Source organism: Amblyomma mixtum, chromosome 6 (assembly GCF_055824585.1).
Source record: "Amblyomma mixtum isolate Tamu chromosome 6, ASM5582458v1, whole genome shotgun sequence".
Lineage (NCBI taxonomy): Eukaryota > Metazoa > Arthropoda > Arachnida > Ixodida > Ixodidae > Amblyomma > Amblyomma mixtum.
The window spans coordinates 80,086,688-80,113,052 of record NC_143017.1 but is presented as its reverse complement, the minus strand read 5'-3'; the positions used below and the strand labels follow the sequence as shown (position 1 = coordinate 80,113,052).

The 26,365-nt window shown below is 47.5% G+C and overlaps 2 protein-coding genes across 2 annotated transcripts in view; both read right to left on the bottom strand.

Moving 5' to 3' along the window:
• Positions 1-11,126, bottom strand: part of LOC149339499 (putative cytochrome P450 49a1) — a 46,025-nt gene extending 34,899 nt beyond the window's left edge. Inside the window, exon 1 of the mRNA XM_089550492.1 lies at positions 10,801-11,126. Coding sequence (XP_089406618.1) covers positions 10,801-10,993 — 193 coding nt within the window. The 5' untranslated portion in view covers positions 10,994-11,126. The remainder of the gene's footprint in view (positions 1-10,800) is intronic.
• Positions 11,127-16,443: 5,317 nt separating this feature from the next.
• Positions 16,444-23,452, bottom strand: LOC149339498 (acetylcholinesterase-like). Its single transcript, XM_089550935.1, has 5 exons — positions 23,403-23,452; positions 22,460-22,693; positions 19,892-20,344; positions 18,012-18,797; positions 16,444-16,612 (listed from the first exon to the last, which is right to left on the bottom strand). The coding sequence occupies exons 1-5, from the start codon at positions 23,450-23,452 to the stop codon at positions 16,444-16,446; spliced, it is 1,692 nt and encodes a 563-aa protein (XP_089407061.1).
• Between the last annotated feature and the right edge of the window lie 2,913 nt (positions 23,453-26,365).

Genomic DNA, 26,365 nt, shown 5'->3' with positions numbered 1-26,365 from the left:
ATTTGACCTGATGTAGAAGAGTGTTATGTGAACAATATTGGAAGATTTCTATAAAGATTGCACAGCTACTATAGTCCTCCATAAAGTCAGCAATAAAATTCTAATAAGGAAAGGTGTCAGGCAAGGAGACACGGTCTCGCCAGTGCTATTCACCGTCTGTTTACAGGAGTTATTCCGGGGCCTGAAATGAAAACAGTTGGGGATATGATTTAGTGGAGAATACCTAAGTAACCTGCGATTAGTAGATGACATTGCCTTGCTAAATCTCTCAGAACATGTACTGCAAAGCATGATCAATGAGTTAGACAGGCAGAGCAGAACCGTGCGGCTAAAAATTAACATGCAGACAACCAATGCAGTGTTTGACAGTCTAGCAAGAGAAGAGCAGTTCGCAATTGGTAGCGAGGTGCTGGAAGTAGTAAGAGAATATGTCTACTTAGGGCAGGTAGCCACCGCTCATCCGCAAAATGAGAGGGAAATAACTAGAAGAATTAGAATAGGGTGGAGCGCATATATGGCAGGTTCTCTCAGATCATGAATAGCAGTTTACCAATATTCCTCAAGAGAACAGCCTACAACAGCTGTATTTTAGTGGCACCGACCTACGGGGCAGGAGCGTGGAGGCTAACAGAGTTCAGCTTAAGTTAAGGACAACGCAGCGAGCTATGTAAAGAAAAATGATAGGTGTAACGTTTAGAGATCGGAAGCGGGCGGAGTGGGTGAGGGAACAAACGCGGGTTAATGACATCTTAGTCGAAATCAAGAGGAAGAAATGGGCTTGGGCAGTGCATGCAATGCAAAGGCAAGATAATCGCTTCTCCTTAAGGGTTACGGAGTGGATTCCAAGAGAAGGCATGCCTAGTATTAAAGATCAGGTGGTAGCAGCAGCCCACCGCTGCCACCAGTTATTGCGGCTCAGGTAGCATGGTCGTGCCGGAGAGGGGATGAGGAAGGTCGGAGACGAGGTTTAAGGGAAAGACAAGAAGAAGAACTTTATACAAGTGAATTTACATATATACAAAAAGCAACTGGGAGAACCTCTCAGTAAGAGAGTCTCAACAACAAGGAGCTTGATGACGAGAAGCTACATGACGATGAGCTCAGATGGTCAGGAGCTACTCGGCGGTCCAAGGCGCCGATTTTTACAGCCTTTCCTTTCCCTGGGCTCCCTAGATGGGGGCCGGGCTTGTCGAGGAAAGAGTGTCCTGAAAGTTCACTGTGGCACTCGTCACACACTCTCTCAATAGGGAACACGTCCCCGTCACGTGTTGGGAGAGAGAGAAGGATGCCATCTGCGTCACGCAGATTTTGGAAGGTTCTCGAAGAGCGTTCCCGCGTTTTTCATGTGGTCGCACGTGCAGGGTTGCACGTGCGCGGTGTAGGGGAAACGGTCGCTGGCCACTACTTCCTGGAAGACGGTTGCTGCTGTCAACTTGATGACTGGACCCGGCTGACACCCGGGCCCCTTGGAATGTCTAGTACTGCCGAACGTGGCAGCTAACTTCTTTCGGTACTGCCGAGCTGGCTGGCTAGATGCGGGGTGGATGACTGACGCCGCTTCCGTGGCTCATTCAGGCGTTGACCCCGCGTGCCTTTCGTGACTCATCGGCATTACGCTGCAACCACGCCGATTTTTTCCTCACGACGAAGGCGAAACTTAACAGACTGCCCCGCCGGGAGAAGGAGATCCCGATGGACAGGGGACTGCATCCGCTGTCCGGAGGGATGTCGCTCGAGGCTGCTTTTAGCCGGAGTCGGTAATCTCTCGTTGCTTCTTGAGCCCAGCGCCCCTCGAAGGCTTCCTTCGCGCGTTCAGATTCACAAAGGGCACTGCAACGTGACTTCAAAATGACTGTTCCCCCGCTAGCGTTAGAACTACGCCGAAAACCCAACCTCTTAGTCAGCAAGCACGACACAATCCACACTAAGCAATGCCAGGCTCTTTCCCTCCTATTCAGTCATTTAATCCCTGGGAGGAGTCCAGCAGCACCCAGTGTCCACAAATCTGCACATTACACTGCAAAACCTGTCTCACTTTGAAACAAAAAAGCAAGAACAATATGTTGAAAAGCCTATATCAGGAAAAAAAAAACACCAGTAAGCAGCAACTTTGATGCTGATTCTTGCGTTAGGGACCTCGGCTTTAGCCATCGGCATTACCTTGGAGACTCCCCTATTTGTAACGCCGTTCGATTCGTAATGATGACAAGATTTACGAACGCGCTTGTTTCCCCTTCATTCTGCATGGCATCATACTGCCGTCACCTTGCATAACCCTGCAAAGATTCACTCAACATCGCAGTCAAAGTCACATTAATCTCCCTAATGTCAAAAAAACAAAGCGACTCCAGGCGCTTATGCTAGTGACCTACAGTGGCCCATCTTGCTAGCACTTCCGCGTGTCAGCGGACGCTACCAGAAGTGCATGGTGCAAAACCCTTTTGCATCAAAGAAACGCTATATCGATGCTGCGAAAACTAACAAAGAGCATTTAAGAAACTATACATGCTCAAAACTTTTTTCTTCTGCAGCAAAAAAAAAAAGAAAAACCAAACAGCATAGACTCATTCTTAGAATATGCTGCTAACGACCCACTTCGCGACTCGAAGGGGTGGCCCATTCTTCAGCCGCGCCCTGCGCGGTCGCAGACCGACAGTGGCTTTAGCTGCCGACAACCGACAAAAATCGAGGGGCCTAACTGCGCGTTGACACCTGAGAGCTCCACACGCCATGCAACAACGATTTGTTCCGCACCCCGCCCGCGCGTCTCCAACGTCTGAGCAGCACTTGAACAGTTGAATACGAGGGGGTGACGGTCGTGGATAAAAGAAATGCCTGCGTGTACTCTCTCGATTGCGGAAACTCCCTCGTTTCTTTTTTTGACTGGAGCGCGTTCTGCTGCGTTCACGGTGGCTGCGTTCCCTCGTGAGGTAGCAATGCGTGCTTTTCTCTGGCCCGCTACGTGTTTCACTCGTCCTGCAACATCTGCAGTGTCTCCACAATCGGGCAGGTGGCTTTCGTTTTGTCTGAACCCGCCTAGGCGGCTTGGCTTTCGTACGGTGCCTATCGCATCTAGAGTGTCGCGGTGGCAGTCTCCGACGATTACGTTGTTGACCTGCCTTAACCCCTACAATGTTCTGGGCCCGTCCTTCGTCCTTTTTCAGCGGTCTACGCCTTGGCTTCGCTCTCCTTGCGCGCGGCCGCTTTCCAGAAACTGCCCTGACTGTTTTCTCCTGCGCGCCTCCCTTTCCTGCGGTGACCTCCCCCTTCGCCTCTGCTCTTCGACGCAGCACCGAGCCGCATTTCTCTCTTGAATTCCAACTATCGGCTCGTGCTTTCGGTGAGGCACTGCGCATCGCAGTATCCAACCGTTCTGACGGCACCTTACTTTCGTCTGAGCATAACTTGCTCTCCTGAGGCTTACAGCTTCACCCTACGACACTAACTTCCTGGCCCGCAACTTGATCTGAACCACCCTCGATAGCTAACGATGCTATCGGCCCTTGGGTTTCAGCGGTGCACTCAGGTGATTCGCAGTCGCTCTCCTTACAGCAAAGCGCTGTGTCCAATACCTGGCTACTGCTGTTCGCCGGCCGCATCGAAGAAATGTCTCTCTTGATTCCCTCACTGCTCCGGCCTGTGAGTCCACTACTCTCTTCCTGAGAGAAAACATCAGCCTCACATTTCAAAATACCCTCTGCCTCAGGGCTACAGACGGCCGCCTTGACTTTGTTAGCGTTGTCAGTGCTTGCTAACAAAGCAGATCGCTCGGCTTTGTTGTCGTTGGGATTCATGCAACTCGCAGTTTGCTCTAGGTTCCCATTAAACCCGGCCTTCACTAAATTCCCGTAATGACCTTCCTCACGTGACCCAAGGACTACATTTCCCTGGTCACTGAGACCTTCGGCGTTTTTCTCCAGGGTACTAACCCCTTGACCGCAGAAATGCGCCTCCATCCCGGAAAGTGCATGCTCTTCTGAGCTGGCAACTACCGCTTTGCACCTTTCCTCTTCCCTAGCATTAGTGCCAAAACTATCCCTTGAGCCCTTGTGGCTTGCGGATTTCCACCTTTCGCTAGTTTTTCGACCGAGATCATCGGTCCTCGCTGCTGAAGTGGTGTTTCTTTCCTGGACCAAACCTGTCCTATACCGCCACTTCTGAACAGCAGCCGTGTCATCCGGCGACTGAGCTGAGCTCCCAACTCGGTCCCTGACACTCTCGCGAGGTAGCTGACTATTGCCAATTTAGCTCGTGAATTCGACCCCTGCGCACAGTCTAAAATGCCGGAAAAGCGCACCTTTAGCTATCGCATAGTTGTGGGCATCCTCGTCAGACAACCGCGCTAATACGTTGCTGGCTTCACACGGGAGGACTCCCATCAACACAATTGGCCAACCACCCTGGTCTAGCTGCTCCTCCATGCAAATTTTCTCAAAATTTTCAAGAAAAGTCCTGAAATTTTCCCCTTTCCTGAACATACTTAACCGAGATCGCGTTCTTATACTTCCGATCGCGTTAAGTTTATGCCTGATTTCCCGCTGTCGCTCCTGCTCCTCTTTCTCTCGTTTTTCTCTGCGTTCTAGTTCCTTCTTTTCTTTTGCCTTTTCTCTCTCAAGTTCCTCCTCCTTTTTCTTTGCCATTTCTCTTTCCTCAATGGTCTCCAGGCATTCCGCGAGCTCGTCATCTTCAGCCTCCAACGCAAGAATAGCCTTTAGCAGTTCTGGTTTTCTGAGGTTGTCTGAGACATCCAGACACAACTCCTTTGCAAGCTCCAGTAACTTCGGTTTGCGCAGCGTCCTCAAATACATGGCCGCTCCGAGTGCTGCTTTCTCTACTGCCCGCTATTGTCTTGCCGCACTAACCCGGCAGCAACGACAATCCCAATTACCAGCTCTGTTTCTGACACTTAACAAAAGCCTGGCAAAACTTAGTAGAGGAAAATCCCGCACTCACCAAACCTCGCAGCCAAGAAACCAGCGCAGCCGTTCCGCTGCAGGCAACCAGTCATCACAAAGGGCTGTTGCACTGCTCCCGGCTCGCCGATCTGCTGCTCAGTATACTGTTGACCGCACCTCTCCGCTGGCGTCCGTTGTCTCGATTCCACTTGCAGCCAAGAATTCAGCGCAGTCGTTCCGCTGCAGGCAACCAGTCATCACAAAGGGCTGTTGCACTGCTCCCGACTAGCCGTTCTGCTGCTCAGCGTCCCGTTGACCGAATCTCTCCGTTGGCGTCCGTTGACTCGATTCCACCGCTGGCAACCAGTTATTAAGGATCAGGTGGTAGCAGCATCCCACCGCTGCCTCCAGTTATTAAAGATCAGGTGGTAGCAGCATCCCACCGCTGCCACCAGTTATTAAAGATCAAGGTGGTAGCAGCATCCCACCGCTGCCACCAGTTTAATATTAAAGATCAAGGTGGTAGCAGCATCCCACCGCTGCCACCAGTTATTAAAGATCAAGGTGGTAGCAGCATCCCACCGCTGCCACCAGTTATTAAAGATCAGGTGGTAGCAGCATCCCACCGTTGCCACCAGTTATTAAAGATCAAGGTGGTAGCAGCATCCCACCGCTGCCACCAGTTATTAAAGATCAGGTGGTAGCAGCATCCCGCCGCTGCCACCAGTTATTAAAGATCAAGGTGGTAGCAGCATCCCACCGCTGCCACCAGTTATTGCGGCTCAGCTCAGGTAGCATGGTCGTGCCGGAGAGGGGATGAGGAAGGTCGGAGACGAGGTTTAAGGGAAAGACAAGAAGAAGAACTTTATACAAGTGAATTTACATATATACAAAAAAAAACTGGGAGAACCTCTCAGTAAGAGAGTCTCAACAACAAGGAGCTTGATGACGAGAAGCTACATGACGATGAGCTCAGATGGTCAGGAGCTACTCGGCGGTCCAAGGCGCCGAGTTTTATAGCCTTTCCTTTCCCTGGGCTCCCTAGATGGGGGCCGGGCTTGTCGAGGAAAGAGTGTCCTGAAAGTTCACTGTGGCACTCGTCACGCACTCTCTCAATAGGGAACACGTCCCCGTCACGTGTTGGGAGAGAGAGAAGGATGCCATCTGCGTCGCGCAGATTCTGGAAGGTTCTCGAAGAGCGTTCCCGCGCTTTTCATGTGGTCGCGCGTGCAGGGTCGCACGTGCGCGGTGTAGGGGAAACGGTCGCTGGCCACTTCTTCCTGGAAGACGGTTGCTGCTGTCAACTTGATGACTGGACCCGGCTGACACCCGGGCCCCTTGGAATGTCTAGTACTGCCGAACGTGGCAGCTAACTCCTTTCTGTACTGCCGAGCTGGCTGGCTAGATGCGGGGTGGATGACTGACGCCGCTTCCGTGTCTCATTCAGGCGTTGACCCCGTGTGCCTTTCGTGACTCATCGGCATTCCGCTGCAACCACGCCGATTTTTTTCCTCACGACGAAGGCGAAATGTAACACTAGCAAGGGGGCGGCAGAAAGTTAGTTGGGTGGATGAGACTAAGAAGTTTTCGGCGATACGGCGGCCGCAACTGGCAAAGGACAGGGTTAGTTGGAAAGACATGGGAGAGGCCATTGGCCTGCAGTGGTCGTAGTGAGGCTGATGATGATGTTGACCTGGTTTCTCCGAAATGAAATCTCCTCTGCACGGCTGAGACAAGCCCAACAGTAATGGACAAAGGCATTTTTGAGCGGGAATCCTTTTTATGAACGAAATTTTTTTCATATAATGTAAGATTTCAGTGCAAGTACCAATATATCCGAATATCACCCGACGGCAGTCTTGAACGTTTGTTCTAATAACACTCTTGCTTTAGTCAAAAAGCGTTCCCCATTGGCTTTCTGAAGTAGTCTTAACTGTTCGATGCGATCGATAGAAATACTTTAAAAGAATGAATTTGTTATGTATCAGAAGAATGGCCGATTACGTTCAATATTTTCATAATAGTATCTCGAAATTCTCACATTTTTTCAATTTTTAGCCAAGCATGTTGGAGAAGCCACAGGGCACGGTTACAGATCGCGAAGGATTTAGAGCCCATGAGAGGCGCTTGATGTGCTCCTTCCCTTGACAAAAGAAGAGTGGTGATATCCGGACTGAGAAGTTTAGGCCAGAAGTAATAATGGCGATAATGGTACGTGCCGGATTTGCCAAAATTAATCAGGCTACATGGTTTGCTTATTAGTCACATAGTGGAGCTGCTATGCCACCCCAAGCTCTAAATTTCTGCAAGGTAATCAGAGCCTTAGGCCTTATCGTTCAATGCCTTTGGTCTTCAGGGCAGCCGTAAGTAAGGCTTAAACTAAACGAGTAACAAGAAAATCACCCAGCTTAATCGCTTTCTTCCTGTATAGTACGCTACAGCTGCGGCAGTGTATATTTCTGTATATTTGTGTAAAAATTCCTCTTTGTTCTGCGCTGTTATTTTCATTTAGTGTCCCTCTACTCAATTTTTGCTGATATGCTCATGCTGTTTGCATTTTTTTTTCGATGTATCATGTATTTTTGTTTCGGGGAGACCAGAGATTGTCAAGCAAGAATCTCAGCTATTTCTCTCTGCCTCCCACACCGTTGTGAAGGAAAATAAAGGAATTATTGTTATTATTAATACCATCACCAGACGTGCCGACAACCCAGAAAAACAAAACCATGAGCTAACCAGCCTAAACACATTTTTTCGCACGTCTACTCGGTTTAACTACATTAAAACCCTCCTCTTTTTTCTTCCCTTTTAGTTGATGCTCAGGAATATTTTATATGATTGATAGTAGAAGAATGCTAAAGGCCATGTTCGATGTTGCTTGATCACCTTTTTCGCGGACAACTTAGGAAAATGTTTACTATTTATTTATATTAATACTGAAAGTACAGTAAAGGAAGAAATTGTTTACAAAACGACTGACGCGTACAGCAACCTGACGAAACCAGCTTAAAGTCCCTTGAAAACGCTTTTTAACCCCTATGCCCCCGTCTTCAGTGAGCGCACCTAATCAGCAAAATTCACTTTTAACTCTTGCAATCAAAGATTGGGGAAAGGAAGACATGTCCTGTCAACCGACAATGTATTTACGAGTATCACTCACGACAATTGGGACCTCCGTAAATTCACTTTCTACCCATGTGCTCTAACTACTACGCTGACTTTCTCACAGTGGTGATATGTCTACTGACTTCAAGTGCAGCCATTCCCAATGCAGATTCGCACACAAAGGCCCTCTCTGGGATGCACCTATTACTGATGCTTGTCGTCACTAACAAATTATACGAGACTGTCTCGGATGCACAGCTGCTGGACCCTGCTGAAAAAACCTGTATGAAACAATGGTCTCATGCAGGCGTTGTCATTCAATTGTCATATAATTTGTATAACATCGTAGGAAATCCCTGTGACAAGTGTATGATTTCTTTAAAGAATGGAGGCTATTTGTATGATGGTTTGGTTTGGTTTATGGAGTTTAACGTCCCAAAGCGACTAAGGCTATGAGAGACGCCGTAGTGGAGGGCTCCGGAAATTTCGACCACCTGGGGTTCTTTAACGTGCACTGACATCGCACAGTACACGAGCCTCTAGAATTTCTACTCCAAAGAAATTCAACCGCCGCAGCCGGCATCGAACCCGCGTCTTTCGGGTCAGCAGCCGAGCACCATAACCACTGAGCCACCGCGGCGGCGGCTATTTGTATGAGATATGAATGGAAAACCTGTTTGAGGTTATTGCATCTGGAGCTTTGTTCACTAGGGTCAGTAATAGCCCACCCGGACAGAGCGCACTTCTCGCGGAACACGGGCTAATGAGTAGTCGTTCGTGTCAATGCTCGACATGACTCGTTACTTCCCGTATGCGGCTACACTCGTGGAGGAGACGTGAACCAAAATTTTGCTCAGTCGACCACTCGCGGGCGCCTTCCCTCCCGACATTCCTCGAAGCTGCTAAGCCGCGTGACCCGTAATGCCATCAGCCGTGGCTGCAAATTATCCCTTACGTTTGCTGTTAGTGAGGAAAGCAAATAACTGAAATGGACATAGTTTGCTGCTAGCACAGACACGGTAAACACGCACAGCATGGAGAACTTCACTGCTGCATTGTCACGTAAATTTCAGCGATATTTAAACCTACAAACGATACACGCGCTATTAAAGACACCGTAACGAGGCTGCAGATTATCTCCCATTATCTGGGGGTTTTTAACGTGCAAAGACATCGACATGGACATCTTGAGTTTCGCTTCCATAGGAACGCGGCCTCCATGGCCCGAATTAAACCCAAGTCCTCGGACTCAGCAGCCCAGCGCCTTAACCACTGAGCTACCGCGATGTGTCTTATCACGCAAATTATGTCGGACTGAACATTATGTCGGGACTTGAACCTGAGCGGAGTGAGAGCAACACCAACGCTTGCAGATATGCAGCGCGCGAGAGAGCGGTCATTCTCTGTGGTGATCTGTGGCCAAATAACAAGCTATTACTTCGTGAGTGGTACTCGAGGCCACAATTAGGAACCATCGGTTTTCACTGAGTACAAATTTGGAAAAGTAGAGGTTTGTTTCTACAGAGGTTGGCGAGAGCGTATTCTCCGCTATGGAGTATGGTTAACAATAACAAAAAAAAACTGTGCGTCTGATATTACGCGAGGCGTCATTGTTCAGTAAAGCATGTGATTATAGGTATGCCGCATAAAATTGGATCATTTATATGACCAGACCGCTACGTTTAAAGTCAAGGTGAAGGGGAGCAAATGAGAGGTTGTTTCTATGACCCTGCTTTTTTCCGCTAAGCTATTCGAGTACCTGGTCTGATCGTGCTTGAAGAGAAAGCAATGCATTGTGCCTATAGACAAAATTATTGGCAGGCATTTTGCGTTGCGAGGAGATGGTAGTATTCAAAAATAAAAGCACATGCAAGAGTTAGCAACCCACGTTCCATTAAAGATAAAATTTTAGTGGTATGTTCACTTCTCGTTAGATTATCAAGAATAGTAAGCTGATGTGTTCAAAAATAGTGTCAGTGTGCTTGCTAGGTACCCTGATGCAGTAAATATAAACGCCAAATGCTTAAGACCTTTTTCGATATTTTCAGCATGTGAATAAGTTACTCTAATGGTGTAATTATGGCAAGACAGCGTCCTGCAACGTCAGCGCCCTACGGAAGTAATACGAAAAAATAATCTTGAGTAGAATGCGCACTTGCGCAGCTATCGCCTCGTATCTTCCCCTCGGAAAAGAAGAGACGTCTGGCAGCTTTTTTATCTCAAAAGCCTTGAGTTCGACGTCCGCATGCGGATATAGAGTGTTTCCGCTTATCAGACATTCAAGTCTCCTCGATTAAGCCATGTTCGTTGCGCTATATGGACATTGAAATATATCACCACAGCCAGACAACGAACGCTTTCACAACATGAACGACAGTGTTGAAATTCTACGAAAACTGCGGGAGCGTGGGTCTCGAACCCAGTATGTCTCCCATCGGAACGAGTCGTTTAGGTTTCGAATATTGGCGGTGCTATTCTATTTATTATGAAATTACGTAATTAATAGCCGAAATCAGCAATATACATAGACGCCTGTTTGAGTGATCAAATAACATAATAATATTGAAAGCCGCAAAAAGGCATAGTCATTTTTGCCAGCATTACTCCTTCAGCCACTGTCATTCTGCTCTTGCGAACTTGAATCTTGTGCTGGAACACCGGGGACGGAAGCTACTGCAGGAGAAAGCGCGAGCAGAGTGTTCTCTGGTAGCGCCATCTGCCGTAGGCTGAACGTGTCGCCGTATCCCCCTTGGAAATTTGTTTCTGGCTCTGTACTGAAACCGAAAGTAGTGACACTCACCCACAACGCGCCAGTACATCCAGGAACTCCCAACCAGTGGTAGCGAGGGCACCCTGGGAACCTCGCTAAATGGTTTAGGCTTGACGGCCGCTGGTTTCTCATCTTCAATGGAGGCGACGACTGGCTGCGAGTACTGCCTCGCTGAGGCTGCAGCACTGCGCCACAACCGCAACGGTGGCGTCAGGTGCCTCATTCCGAGCCGCGCGTGATGCACACCAGTGAGCGACCTGGACTCAAGAAGCGGACTGAGCTCGGTGGCTCAGATACCTCGCCCGTCGAATGTCATTCACTTAGGACGAGAACTGACGGACGCGCGGTCGTCTTCCTATCGCGCGAAAGATGTCCTCGCACGCCCCGCGCTTATCACACAAGTTACCGGCTGTCTATACTCGTTCTTATCAGCTCAAGGGCTCCGCGTCCAATTCACTGCACTTGTTTGCAGTACCGATGCCGCTTGCAAGGTTGTCTCCATGTCATGTTTAGCACTGATGTTAGCCGTGCGGATACTTTGCTTGTGTGAGCCAATGTAAAAATGGTCTACTGATGGGCCAATGGTCAAGGCATGCCATATTAATTCACTGATAGACCTCCAGCCTTCACTAACATCTTTTTACTTGCGCAGGAGTATCGCTACACTCGGTCGAGAATTGTGAGCTTTCAGTTGCTGTTCCCTGAAAGAATAATTCTCGTAGCCTCGGTTCGTGTCTTGAGCGCAGGTCTCGGCGAGAAGCCCATAAGCACAATTCGGAGTGACGCACCTAACGCCACCGTTCCGGTCGAGGCGCAGTGCCGCCGCCCCACCGAGGATACCTCATAGGTTTCCTCTACAATGCATTTAACTGTACAATGCCCATTCGTTACGCAATGTCTTTATTTGAGAGTCCTTAGGGTGAAGGGATCATTTAAAGTAATTAATTAATAAATAATTAATGCTGTCATGTTGAGAGTAAAGATGTACCTATGCGGCAGTTTCCTGCAACTACGTAACAAAGTAGTTGACACGTGCGTATGATACGTGCGTATTCTCGCAAGTTTCATAGCAGTATTCAAGAAGGTTGTAGCATGCGATTATACGACGCTGTACATTACTGGGACGTATGCATGTTTGTCTCCAAAAGGTGCCTCCTTAGGCGACCGTTGCTTTGAAGTAGCACTCCTGTGTTAAGGAGAAGGACGTACAAGCACTCGCTTTTTTTCGTCCCGTATTTTAGCGTTTCTGCGGCTTAAGAATATGCCCGCTGGGGAAGAACATTTATTTATTTATTTATTTGTGATACCCTCAGGGTACAGAGTACATTTCAGAGGGGAAGGGCAGTTGATAACAAGAAAAACAAACAAAGCACAATTTATACAAAACTATAGAACAACTGAGGCAGGATAAAAAGTGAGCAAAATTAACACGGAACAGATTAATAAAATAGTTTAAGAACAATACTAGTGGAGAACACAACACTACAATAAAATACAAAAGCGATCATTATGTAATCAGAGTGGTAAGTATTCTTCTAAATTGAGTTGAATCAGTGATGCTAGTTAATGATGCGGATAGGGAATTCCATTCTTTAGAGGTTAGCGGAAAATATGATATGATGCGAAAGTTGCTGATTTAACGCTGGCGCTCCTGCCTGCTCTCAAGCTGACCAAGGCCACAAAATGAAGTTGTCGGTAGAAACTTCTCCAGGACAAACAGAGGTGTCCTTTTCCTTTATACTTTTTCTTTATGTTTCATTGGTCAGCGTCCTTAAAAAGCCGACGAAAGTTGCAGTTACCACTCAAACATAGCTATCACCGAACGCTTCATCCTGTAGCCCTACTATGTAGTGAACTCCGCATTCGTCTGGTTAAAATTGGGCTTCCCTAGCCTTTTTGAAGAATGCACATAGTAACATTTATTGCGGTGTTATGAAATGTTGTGCTTATCATTGTTTCAGAAAAATTGGTAATAAAATAAATTTAAAGCGTGTGCTTTCTGAAGCTGTCTTCTTTCTTGTTCTTGCACAGAAGTAAGCCCATAAATGTGCACAAAGCGTCTTGGGCTTTCGAGTTGCCCACCTACTGTTTAACTTCGCGGCCAAAGTGCGGCTCAGGAGAGGCTCGGTCACGATCCATGCCAACTAACTCATGATGACGGCTCAAGCTTCACTTTTTCGAAGGACTCAAGTCGCACTCAGCGCTCTTTCAGCGGCAACGATGTCTTAGGCTGGTCTTAGGCTAGAGCCTAAGACCAGCCTAAGACATCATTGTTCATTGTTTGCATTGTTTGCATTGTTCAAACGCAGCAAAAACGAGAGCCATCTTTGTTTTCGAAATAGAGTTCAAGACCTGCCTTCGTCCGTGTGGCAAGCATTTCTTACTTTGTCTTAGCTTTTTCGCATAGTTACAACCAAGGTCTGATATCAACCAATAAACTCAAGAAATCTATTTCAGTATACAGCCTTTCAGTAATGGATGTAGTAAAGTTTCCGAACATGGAATTCTTTAATTGCATTATGCCGTACACATAACAGCAATCATGGTGCGCAGAGGTTCCTTGCGCTAAAAGATCTAGCAGCAAATCAGTAGTTTAGAGACGCACTGCATCCCATTATGGCGATGCGGACTTCAGCGAAAAAGAGTACGGCAGTTTGTCCACTGTTGACAATAATGAGGGTCATAGGGAGATTTTTAAAAGAGTTGGCTTCGAATTCCTCGTAGCTTCCAACATAAACATCCTGAAAACAAAGTATTTTTCAGCAAAACATGTCTATCTTCTCACTAGTGCTTCATTCGCTTTAAGTAAAACATTAGTATCAATTTTTTCGCGGTGGGAACGAATAAACAGTTGCCTTCGTTACAGTTGCCGTTAGTTTTGCCTAAAGGTTGATCATAACAATAGTAATTTTCTTTGCCTTTTGCCTAAATCAGTAAATTCATGCGACAAGCGAAGTTAGCAGTGTTTAAAACATACTGGGTGTGCATGGAGCGCAAAGAGAATGAGGCATGCACGAATGCTGTAGTGCGTGAAGAAAAACATTTCAATTCGAATCGCATAATATGCCACAGAAAAATTCAAGACCAACTAAAAAGATTCATGCTGATTTTATCATTCGCAAGGAAGGTGAATGGTTGCAGCGCGACTATTCTCTGGTATTGCAAGGATGGGGCATTCTGAATGTAGCTTGCACAAGCGTAGCTTACGCGGGATATGGTACTTACTTAAATAAAAAAGTGCAGTTAGAAAAGCGCTGAAGGGGCCCCGTGTATACTCGTGTGATATTTTATATACCCGAACATTCTTTTTCAGTAGTCCCCTTGTCACAGCTTTGCTGGCCTTCTGCCCCTTTTGGGTTGATCCACCCCTGCGTACATTTTTTGCGCAACTCTAGATAGCCAATACAACTTCTTCGGCGTTCTCGAACAGAATGCGTAACTCCTGCAAAGCAGACTGCAGTTGCGTACATATTAACGCCAGCGGTATTTTTTTGCGTCTTCTTAGTTGTTCACATCTCAACTTATTTTTGTTAATCGGTGCCCCAGAAGCGGCCATTATCTGGCGCCGCAGAAGTGCTCCAAGTGCTATGGGCGAACTTTAGTGCGCACCACACAGTAATAATTCTTGTCCCAAGCTCACCTTCCCTCCTGGCACGACAAAGACAAGAGCGGCATCACGAAGAGCAAAGCTCTGGGTGCAATGAGGGAAAGTGAAGAGGGTAGGGAGGGGGGTCTGTAGGCGCCGGAGCAGTACCAGCCATGCCCGCGCCAGCAAAACAGCTCAGAACAGAGAGCAGAACAGCAAGAGGCAAACATATATTTCCACCCAGGACATGCTCCGTTAGGAGGCGCATTTGGCGCCCATCATTACGATCCGGCGCTGCCCCATCATCGCAGGCTTTCTGCTGCACGCTCAGGTCATCATCATTTAACGTCATCAGCTCGGTCGTTATGGCAGTCTCTCGCCCTCTTCTCGCCGCCGCTGCAGCCATAAGAGAGATCGCACCGACATCTGTCGTCGCCGAGGCGGCCGTAGTAGAGTTGCGATTCCCGCAAACTATCCCGGCGTGCCCTCCCTCTTTCCTCGTCCATCCCAATGGGTCTTCTTTCCCGGCTAGCGTGCCCTCCGCGCCATCTCTCGCTGCCTCGACGCAACGCCCGTACATAATCGTCGTCGTCATTACCATTAACTTCGGGGAACATCCCGACGTTACCGGCAGCATGGCTTTGCAGTCGGCTCTTCGCAAAGTGCGTTGGAGTGTGGGCCAAAACTTCGCGGGAGTTTGGCTCCTTGATCCTAATGTAGGCAGTGCGACTTTGCGAAGGCATACGCCAAGTCTGATGGAAGAACCGATTTTGACGACGGAAATGTATGAATTCCGTGTAGCGCGTGGCCAGAATCTCTTCGGTACACTGGTTTAGGCCTTCGGGATTGCCTGGCGTGCCTTCTGACGTTCAAATATGCTTTGCCATAGAAGAATGGGCCGCGTAGTGAGAAGATGCTCGTAGTTTTAATGAGAAGTCCGTCCCCTGTGGTGCCTCGGAGCACATTTCAGTGACTTGTTCGAGCTCTAAACGAATTTGTTTGAAATGGCCCCCAGCGTACCTCAGAGCCGTGTTGATTGAAATATTCATAGCCGAAAACTGGAAGCTGCAGTTTTGCAAGTGGTCGCGGATTACTGTGGAAGAATTTCGCTATCACAATAGAGGGAAATCATAAAACAAACTTGCCTTCTCAGTCAGCGTATGATATTCTCTTAGATATACAACGGCCGTTCCTGGGGCCGTTAGTGTCGACAGCTGCCCGTCTGGAAGCTGTGACGGCACTGAGGAGAAAATCAGCTTTATTTCTTTTCCCCCCTTTTTAAACGCATGTGGGCGCATATTTCAAGCTAATATTATGACAAAATAATTGTTAATACTAGTGTAACTCGCCGTATGTAGCATTTCTGCAAATAAATGTGAGCTCTAATAAAGAGGGTGTCTTCTTGAAAGGTCAAGTTTCACTTGTGACATATTCCAGAACTAAAAGTAACACAACGGTCACCCACACAAAATTTTTAATTTACCCATAACATAGATATTCGAGCTAATTAAATGCAGCGCCCAAGTTTTTTTCTGAGTGACTGGCTTTCCGTTTAACTCAACTTCGCCCCAAAACACTGTCTCAAAATAAATTTCGAAATGGGAACGCAGCATTCCTCAAATATTTCTGGCAGCTTCAACACTCATGATATAAATGCATCTTTCATTCTGCACTTGTGGACAAGAAAAGTGAAGCATCTAACATAAAGGTCATAAGGTTTGAACATTTAAATGCGTTGTCACTCACCCGTGTCCGAAAGGACACTGCGCATCCACACCGCGGAAACACAGAAGCTACTTTCTGCGCTTCCATCGTTTGGCGGAACCGCTTACAAGCACACTTTACTGAATAGAAGCGTGATATAAATCAAATGAAAGTGCGTCCTAGTCCGTGAAAAACGACATCTGTTGCTTGGTAAGCGTTTTCGAATACTAGAGGGCTTAAAACGATTGAAATTTGAATGAAAAAAAGCACAACTAAAAATAAACAAAACAGATAACACAGCTCTAACACGGTCTTTGGCGTGAGCCATTTCTAAGTCCCAGCAGTAAAAGTGAGCCCGAGGTTATCCCACTGTGCGAACAGTATTAGGCCCGCGCAGAAAGTTCGCGCCAGCGGCTGTGCGACATCATGAAGTCGCAGTGGCCGTCTTCCTCGACCCTCACGGGCGAGACATCGTCCATGGAGATACGAAGCGCCGATCTACTCTGAGCGTCGTACTTGGGCCACAGATCGTCGCCGGGCCCGTTCGGAGACCTGCGCGAAATATTTTATCATAGATCAAAAGACAGGGCTCTGTCTTCTGGGTTAACAAAGCATAAACGTATGAAACTGGTAAGTCCTAACTTTTATCCCACTATTAAATACATACAAGTACACGCCAATAAACCGAGCACCACGCCTGTGTTTTCTATTTAAAAAGCTTTATTTTTCATTCATCGTGACGCTGATCACGCGAGAGAACATTATGTTTTAGATGAAATACGTGTTTATCAACATAAATCTCACTCATGTTCATCGGATGTTCATCGCAGCAACTCTGCTCCTCCGAAAACAACCTGCGCATAAATTTCCCATGTACGGAATGGTGATGTCTCTTAGGCACTGAGGCTTTGCTGATAGCTTTCGCCCTCGGCTAAGTTCACTCAGGCATCTTCCAGCTTTTAACCGCTTTGTACCTGGTCAGAACTAAACTCTAAAGAGCACTACTCTCCCCACTGCTCCAGTTCGCCAAACAAACAATCCTCTCTGTACCCCTCATCCACTGAGCGTGTTTTTTGAAGTCAGTAAACAGTCATCCTTATAAAAGCTACTCTACTGCGAAAGCAGCAAGCACCCGTCGCAGTAGCACGCGCTTGGTAAATTCCCGTTTAACACTAGCCGACCTTACTACGGCTAAGAATTCGCACTGCATGAATATATAGGTGTATAGTTAGCTATCATGATCACAAAGTACATAGACGAGAGCCAAAAGATTTCATGTCACGCGGAGAACGCTAATATTATTCGTTTATTAACTTTAATTAATTAATTAATTTTTGTTACACGTCCAGTACTGAACCTCATGTACCAACAAAGCCACTAGCGCTTTCGACCCTAGTGTTCGCATTAGCGTCTTTTCTTCCTGCCCCAAGCAATTGAAAGGACGATGCATCGCGTGAATTTCTGTCATGCATGCGCTTAGGTCCGTTTAATCAGCCTGCAGTCTTTAGGAGGAGCTGGATGTTAAAAGAAACTAGTTAGATTTAACAAGAAGAACGCAGACATTACAAATGCCAAATAAAGAGAAGAAATGAACCCAAGAAATGAACCCAAGACTGGTGTCTAACAAGATAATAAAAATATTCTTTTCTCCTTATTCACCATACTGTGTGCGTAAATTTGCGGGTTTAACGGCCTGCTTCATTATAGCTTAACAACAGCCACGAACCGTGCACTTGTGTTATCCTCCGCGTCGTCGTTATTCTTGTACTTCTTCCCATAGAACGGGAGACCACGTTTTGCCGGAAGCTATAATCTAGCAATCGGCACTAGAAGAAAAAGAGGACAGTGAAACCATTCCCAGTAAAGATTATTTCATGACAGTCGAAATCACCTCAGGGCTGAGACTACTACGGTCACCGACAACTTGCTGTCGTGCTTTCAAAATGCTCACCCGGTTTTGGCGAACGTCGCCCACCTGCGCATCACGTGTCTGCCCTGCGCCACCACTTTCTCGGGCAGCTTGGTAGCACTCGCAAGCGCTCCACCCAACGCCATGAAGGCGTCGAAATAGTGCGTCGGGTTGTGGTAGAAGTCCGTCCTATTGCGGCGCTCCTCTACGAAGTGTTCCGTCTCGTTAGCATCTCCTTGAGGCAGAAGGTCGTTTGCGAAGGCCTCCAGGACGTACCGGTACACCGCGCCTCCGCGCCTGCTCACCAGGTCGGCCATGGCTCCAGACGGACAACCGACTTTGGCGTCAGCCAAAAATTCAGACGCCTGGACGTAACGGTCAGCGCTGGAGTAGCCGCTGCCACTAAAGTACAGCCTCCATGCGGGTCCCAGCCTAGGTCTCGCAAAAAACTGCAACACTAGGCGCTCGAGGAAGACCTGAACGAATCCCCTCGGCCACTTGCCGACCTGGGCTAGGGACCAGTCTTTGAAGAACTCGCCTAGGTAGAACTCGCCTTCGTTGGTCGTGTGGCCGATGAGGAGCTCAGTCCCGTTCAGCGACGGCAGCAGTTCATGCGAGGGATCGGCGTTCTCACCGCCTTCCTCTTGAAAGGGTGGCATGCCGGCAATGAGCACGGAGTTCTTGCCCCACGGCTCGTACGAGGGTCCGAACAGTTTGCCGTTGACGCCATCGAACGGGTCGAGGTCACGGAGCAGATTGAGTGGCGGCGCTCCTCTCAGGCATTCAATCAGTGACCTCACCGAAGCCTCGTCTTGTGCCGTGTAGTTTCTGCGGGAGTCAGTGTTGCGACAGGACTCGCTCAAAATCCAAGGCCTGCTCTTAAGTTAACTCAATGGCTCTCGCGTTAAGTTGTCGTGGGCTTCAATGTATTCTGAACTCTAATAGCGCATTTGTATACATGAGCCTCTACTCGGTGTTGCATAGGGATTCGCAGGAGTCGTTTGAGTAGATCGGTCCATGAAGCGAGGCCCCACACACGCATGATGTAATTCACAATACACTCCATTCAGTCATAGTCGACAAACTACTCGTAGCAGTTAAGCCCTGTATTAGATTCAGGGCCACGTCGACGGCGATGATATTAAGGCGATACGATCCAATACGGTTGAAACTGTACTTTGAATAGTGGAATTACTTATGAGGAATGTAAAAAGCATGTAAAGGCCTGTCTAACTTCCACTTCGCTTTTAAATGCCACGCAACCATTTTAATTTATAAGCCACTTAATTGTTATTGAAATCTTAACCTTTTTTTTTTCTAAACCGAGAAATGCACCCGCCACTCTACTACAAGTCCAATCTGAAATGGTTAGCGGAAACAACACCGAGATCATTATTTTTTGCAAATTGTTCTTAATGTCGTGCCTCAACGTAATAAACTATCCGCAACAGGCTCCGTAGTATGTGTATTCTATTTGTCCCATAATTTCACTCAGACCGGTGCGCTTTCGAAGCGAACGTGGAACGAGTATTCATTGCAAGCTACTCAAAGACCTTTTTTTGTATCCTGCTATGCATTCCTATACTCTCGGTCTCTCATGGGCACTGAACAGAGATGGTTTGGCTTGATTTTGGTTTTATTGGGCTTTAACTTCCCAAAGTGACTCAGGCTATGAGAGACGCCGTGGTGAAGGGCTCCGGAAATTTCGACCACCTGGGGTTCTTTAACGTGCACTGACATCGCACAGTACACGGGCCTCTAGAATTTCGCCTCCATCGAAATTTGACAGCCGCGGCTGGGATCGTAGCCAGGTCTTTCGGGTCAGCAGCCGAGCACCATAACCACTGAGCCACCGCGGCGGATGAACAGAGATGGGCTAGCTAGACGGCCTCTCAAATCTCGTAATTACGAAAGTTACTCACACGTTGACTGGTCTCTTGCCATGTGCGCATACTGCCGCGGCATACTCCTGAATCTCCGCCGCTCCCACGAAGGGCACCTGCTCAGCCGCCTCGAACGGACTTCCACCCTGCATGACGACGCGGTGGACCAGTCTGCGACTCTCGGGCATCAGCAGGTGCAAGCCAGCGCTCACGGCGCCGCTGTCGACTCCGACGAGCGTGATCGAAGCGTTGTTGCCGCCGAACGCTTCGGCGTTCTCCGAGACCCACTCAAGCGCGGAGTGCTGGTCGCGCAGTCCCTGGTTTCCGGGAACCCCGAGGAAAGGCGTGGTCAGGAAGCCGAAGACGTTGAGCCTGTAGTTGGGCACGAAGACCACGACGTCCTCCGCGGCGGCCATGTAGCGGCCGTCATAAAGCGGGTCGTCGTTAGAGCCCCGCTGGAACCCGCCGCCGTGAAGAATCACCAACACCGACCTGGAACGGTCGCGGTCCGAGCAGTAGCTGTATCTAGCAGTCGGCTCAGGAGATAACATGTGCCAGCACCCAGGATTGGGTCCCATACTTCTATGTACAACAGCGCTATCAGGAGGTATAATCAGACAGGACGGTATGTCTTTAGGTTCTTCATATAGTCTGGTGAACATAGCAACATATAGGAAGGTGAAATTCTCTAGGAAAACCAGTCATTTAGGATATTTTGGTAATTTGTAATATTTCCAATAAGCTTTATGCTATACGAAATGGTACTTACGGTCACTTAGGGGCCTTAGGGGTTAATTAAAGCACTTACGGGCTAGTTAAAGAGAATCGATGTGGTTATCTGTCGTGTCCGGTCGCTGTGTTCAATGCAGCGAAAGACGCACACGGTACTTTTAGACTTCGTTTATTTAAAGCCGATGAGGGTGCGACCAGCGTCGACCGAGGCAGGAGCCGAACTGGCCGCCCGAAGAAAGGAGGGAGCGGAGAAGCGTCCACGGGAGGGAGTGGCTTCCCAAAACAGGAGGAGGACGCGGGGGCGCACCATGGGGGGGCATCCGGCGACAGCGTGCGACGAGGGGCAAGTCGTCGTTAGGAGGAGGATGCGAGTGGTCGTTAGGAGGAGGATGCGGGGGCGCACACACACAAAAGCAATAAGGGGACACAACATTATCCCATACCATGTTCTGCGAAAATGTAACATCTGGTATCTCGTGCTATTGGTAATTTCTATAGATGCTTTCTATAGATTAAACTTAAATGAGAATTTAACTGCTTCGACCTTGGTCTGAATATTAGAGTATGTTTTATTATTAACATTAAATGGTTTTAAATGGTTTACTATCAACCACTTTTTAAGCTTGATTAGCAGAGTTTGCTTTGTTTTTAGTATACGGAAATCTGGAGCATTAGGCTTTAACCATAGATTAGTGAGATGTAGCTAGTAAAAAGAAGCGGACCAAGACTAATGCCCTAAGCAACACCTTTACCTATGGGTTTTAAACCAAAACGACATGATTCCGCTGGGACAAACTGCTACAAAAATCTCAGCTGTGACTTGATTACTTGTAGAAAATGCCCGCTGATTTCAAATATTGCAATTTATTTTTTAGTAAGTCAGATTATTAATAGAATGAAATGATTTTTAAAAGTCGACAGAAAAGTAAGTACAGGCTGCCTGTTTTTGTAATTGAGACAGATTAAGCTCTTTCTGTTATAGTAAGGTCTGTTTGGTAGATTTGTTTTTCTAAATTCATTCCGAGTGGTTGAATTGACTTTGAGTAAATCAAAGGCGAAATAAAACTAATAATCAATACGCTTCGCTAAGCTCTCAGAAAAGATCGATAAGACAGAGATGGGTCGGTAATTACTAATACCATTATAGTACAGCTGTGATGAACGAGAGCCGTTATCCATTCGCATGAGCTGACAAATTTGCCTGCTGCGGCATAGGCGATACTTTTTTTCTTGGGAAGCTTAATTCCTGTCAGCGAATAACACATAAGCGCTTTGATATCCCGGGGGTTGAGTGGACAATTATGTTTACCACTGATACAAAACACGTGTGAAGAAATAAGTAGTCAGAAATAGGGGCTCTGCATACTTATACCTCGCTAAACCTAAGCGATGGATGCGCGATGGCGAACGCACTAGGTGGCCTGGGTAAACCCGGGAGCATTCGCTAGAGTTATTTTACACATGCAAAAATTTTACACCCTTTGATTTTTGAGCCGGTCACTACACTTTGATCTTAGCCAGAACTCCAAGAAGCGCCCTCATAAAACAGGTCCGTCTGAAAGCTCACGCAAGTGAAGCCCTGGAATGAGGAACCCCATCCAAAAGCCTCGAGGAACATTCCCCTGATTTTGGTCATTAAAGGTTACCTACCTACCTGGGCTATTCAGACGTATTGTATCTAATATTTCTGTCCATTCTTCCAAGATGATCCAGTGCACGTTAAAGAACCCCAGTTGGTCGAAATTTCCGGAGCCCTTCACTACGGCGTCCCTCATGGCCTGAGTTGCTTCGGGACGTTAAACCCCAATAAACCAATAAACCAAACCATAAGAATAGTCAGGTTTTCACTAAAAAGAAACGCAAGGCAATGTCCACCTGTTCGTGGCGTCCTCCGGAGCGAACACGTTCACGTGCAGGCAGTTTTCGGCGCCGACAAAGCCGTGCGCGTCGTCCACCAGCGAGGAGGGCGTGGGCTGCAGGCAGGGGTCGCGCACTTGCTCCGAGGCGTCGCGATAGCCGCTCCACGGGGTGCCGCGGGACGGGGGCGAGAAGCGGTCAGCGCCCAGCGGTGCGTCCGCAAACGGGACGCCGTAGAAGACAGCCACGTACCTGCGATATAACGGTGTTCGTTTGTGCGTGCCAACTGACCCACAGGCATCGGGGCGCAACAAGGAAACGAGGAAAAGGAGCCGTGTTTAGCGCAATGCTCTGTGGTGCACTCGAAATCCATTAGCACTGCCTCCTTTCTTCGTATACAGTGGTGCACGTACTTGTTCGAAGCGCTGAAGCGAGATGCCATGGTGTGTTTTTGCGAAATTTGCCGTTACATCCTGGATTCGACTAAATTTGATGGCGTCAGCTGTCAACCAAAATCCATACGAAAGCGCACGCACGATTAGATATTGCTTCGGGGTAAAAGCCAATCGTAACTGACATCCACGTATACCGCATTTTGCTGTTGTCGAGTTGTAGACAAGTGTGTGGCGGACCGTGCTTTTGTATACTTCTGCGAGTGGGCCAACTTGAAGTTCTTGTATTTCCGTTTAGCCTTTTCGAGGACGCTATTGCTATTATTCGTTGTTGCTACGGCTTTATTTTTTCGCTGGCCCTTCAAAAAATAAGTGGCGTAAAGCGGAGAACACTAAACAAAATGTACATGGGAAGGTGGAGACTTTGGGTGCTTAGCCAACGCTCCGACAAGAAGGCTTGTCTTCGTGTGGGCGTCACTTCTTCGAAGGGTTAGGCGGCACCTGGAAAGCATGAAGCGCTTGCTTGTGCTCCAGAATTAACCAGGCTAAGTGCTATCTCTGGAGCGTACTTGTCAAGCACAGAGACGCGGAGGCCAGTCACGGCTCCCAAGGTCGTCATCGCGGTCACTTCTCGAGGTCTGATGAACCGTTGGACCTGGAGCGGGGTCCATGGGCCGAGCATGTAGACGAGAAGAAGTGCAGTGCCCGCGATCAGCACAACAACTGCGTGCATGTAGAGTAACGGAACAATGATGTGCAACCAAACCCAGGGACTAATCAGTTTTCTACATGGAAAAATCGATGACTCGTTACTAACGCTTAATGAAATCACCCGGTTTTCTTGTGGTCCGTGGTGGGCACCGCTGAGGTTGACTACTTTCAGCTCGGTAATAACAACACCAGCCGTCGGAGAGGCAAAAAATGAGTTAGTTATTAAGTTCCCTTCTTAATACTTTTATATTCTCGATATATGCATCTGCATATCATTGCTGCTTCGACAAACAACCCAGCTGCGCATATGGAGTCCCTGCAATATTAACTAAAACTTTATGAATCTACAACTCGTTTAGTGAGCTAGCGAAGGACAGAGAGGTCTTTCCTAAAAGATGTTTTTCGCCACAAATACTCGCGTTTGAAATAATGATAGTGCTTAACACTTCCTGTAAGAAGGTAACTGTTGCGCTCAGTGGGGATGAACTTTGTGCTGTTGACACGCGCACGTGTCCACTCGCAACGTTCGCCAAAAAGGGGCAAAACGTGCAAACATCAAAGGCATTATGGTATCCGCACTCAAGTTAGCCTCATTACGCTGCCAGAAAGCGCTTGTGGTTATCTATAAGCAGAAGGGCATATTTCTCTCGCGTGCCCGGACCTTATATTGAGAAGTGCATCTGCAGGTGGCAGACAAGCAGCAGTGGGGGAAGACATAAGTGTATTTGCGAATTAAATGCGTTATCAGCTTAAGCCCGCAAAGTGGATTGCCTCAGCAAGCGACGATGATGATATCCCGACCACTTTTATATATTTTTAGAGCTGCATTTTGTCTTTATCTGCAACATTGATTTATCGTAAAATGGCCACGCGTTCTAGTGTCATGCTGCGGCTGCATATCATTCAGGTGTGTAATTAGGGATGATGTCAAGGATTCACCGTTTCTAGAACAGTCTTAGAGGGAACACATCACGACACTATGTGAACGCCCACTTTCGGAATCTTTGAGGTGACGCATATCTCGAGAAGTGCTCGCTCTCAGCATGTAAGAAAAAACTGCAACGTTCACCTGTTTGCCCTAAAGAATTCGCCCCGGTCATGAGGGCCACATAAGTTGGGGAGTCAGCGCTCTTCTCAATTAGCCACATGCGGTCCCTGACGACTGACTGACTGACAGATTGATTGATTGATTGATTGATTGATTGATTGATTGATTGATTGATTGATTTACTGAACGATTGCTTGATTCATCGATTGATTGAAAGATCGACCCGCTAGCCTCATATAAGATGCTGTTGTAGGCTTAAACACACGAACAAGAAAATAACAAGGTGCATATGAGGTTCTATGAGCTCTCCGGGTGCGACGTGAAACATTAAAATGCTGCACAAGAAGAAATAATAACAAGACAAACAATGGTGCTATTTCAGTCTTGGGGGGGGGGGGCCTTCGGAGCAAGCGTATACATCCGGGAGATGAGGCCCAACTGTGGAATAGAAAACGTCTGACTGTTTGGTTTTCACGGACAGACAGGCAGACAGACAGATTGAAAGGCAAACAGTGCAGTGACGAAGACCGCAGCAGAAGAAACACAGGACGAGCGCTGACTCACAAACAGAGACATACAGACAGATAGTAAGTTGAGATTATAAAAGAACCTCGCCACACACCTACTGTATCGCGGCAAGACAGACAGATATTAGTTTGGGCTTAAAAAAAAAGGAATAAGAAAAAAGTGCCCTGCCCGCACCGTCAGGCAGACAGAGAGACGCTAAATGCGAGAAATGGACACTACATGTGCTTGCACACAAAAGCCGGACATGGTGTCATTTGACACCACAGTAGCTGAGGGGTAAATCGTTCCGCAGCGCACTGCAAAAGCTAGACAACGCCCTGTTGTGTTCAACAGACTGCTTATTGAAGTGTGTGCACACTTGCGTTCGGGCTCCTTCTTTCGTATGCTTTTTGATGCGCCACACCGTACTCATATATACATTTACGAGGGTGTGCTGCAGATTTCAAACAAGCCGTTCTGTTATTGGACAACTGACGGCATGACGTACCCTCTATAAGCCGGCACAGTTACGTGATAGCAACGAGTCATTACTGCTGCCCTAAACTCTACCGGCTGCCTGTAACAAGTTCGAGCCTTTCAAGAAGAGCATAAAAAGAACGACAATAAAGGCGACACATTCTATGGATCCCGTGCATGAAAGCAACACAACCCCGCCAAAAATTAGTGGTGTTCGTTAAGCTCCATCCCAGAGGTTTTAGTTTCAAAAGCCAGATGCATTGCGGTTAGCCCTTACAAGCCTGTCAAAAATATTTGAGACCCGAATCGACTCGCTTCGCATTGAGCGCAACTGGAAAATGCCTCGGCACTACTTACACCGAAGATGGTATCGTAAAATGAACTCACCTACAAGGATAATGATTAGTTTAGCATTCGGATCCCCCATGATTCTTCACGGACACTGATGCCCCGACCACCGGCAGCTTCTTCTTCTTCTTCTTCTTCTTCACCTCTTTATAATGGTACATACCCACGTGGGGGGATTGGCCAAGGTATAGTGGTATACATAAGGAAATTTTCATACGATTACGATAAAATATCGGAGCCAAACGTGAATTTTGAATTTTTTTCCGTAGCCCTCCATCTGTAGCACCGATGGAAATAAAGATTTGATTTGATTTGATTTGTATTCATGAAAAACGACATAATAATATTTGAAGTGAAATAACAAAGAACATTTTGGCGAAAATAATAATTAAAAAAAACCCCGAGACTCTTAAATGAGTTAGCAAATCAACCTACCAGTTG

What these genes read in the sequence shown, in the direction of transcription:
- LOC149339498 (XM_089550935.1), bottom strand. Translation starts at nt 23,452, where the DNA reads ATGACGACCTTGGGAGCCGTGACTGGCCTCCGCGTCTCTGTGCTTGAC. An exon ending in CGCGTCTCTGTGCTTGACAA is followed by an intron (nt 22,694 to 23,402) that starts GTACGCTCCAGA and finishes GTTATATCGCAG; the next exon opens with GTACGTGGCTGTCTTCTACG. An exon ending in CCGGAGGACGCCACGAACAG is followed by an intron (nt 20,345 to 22,459) that starts GTGGACATTGCC and finishes CGACCGTTCCAG; the next exon opens with GTCGGTGTTGGTGATTCTTC.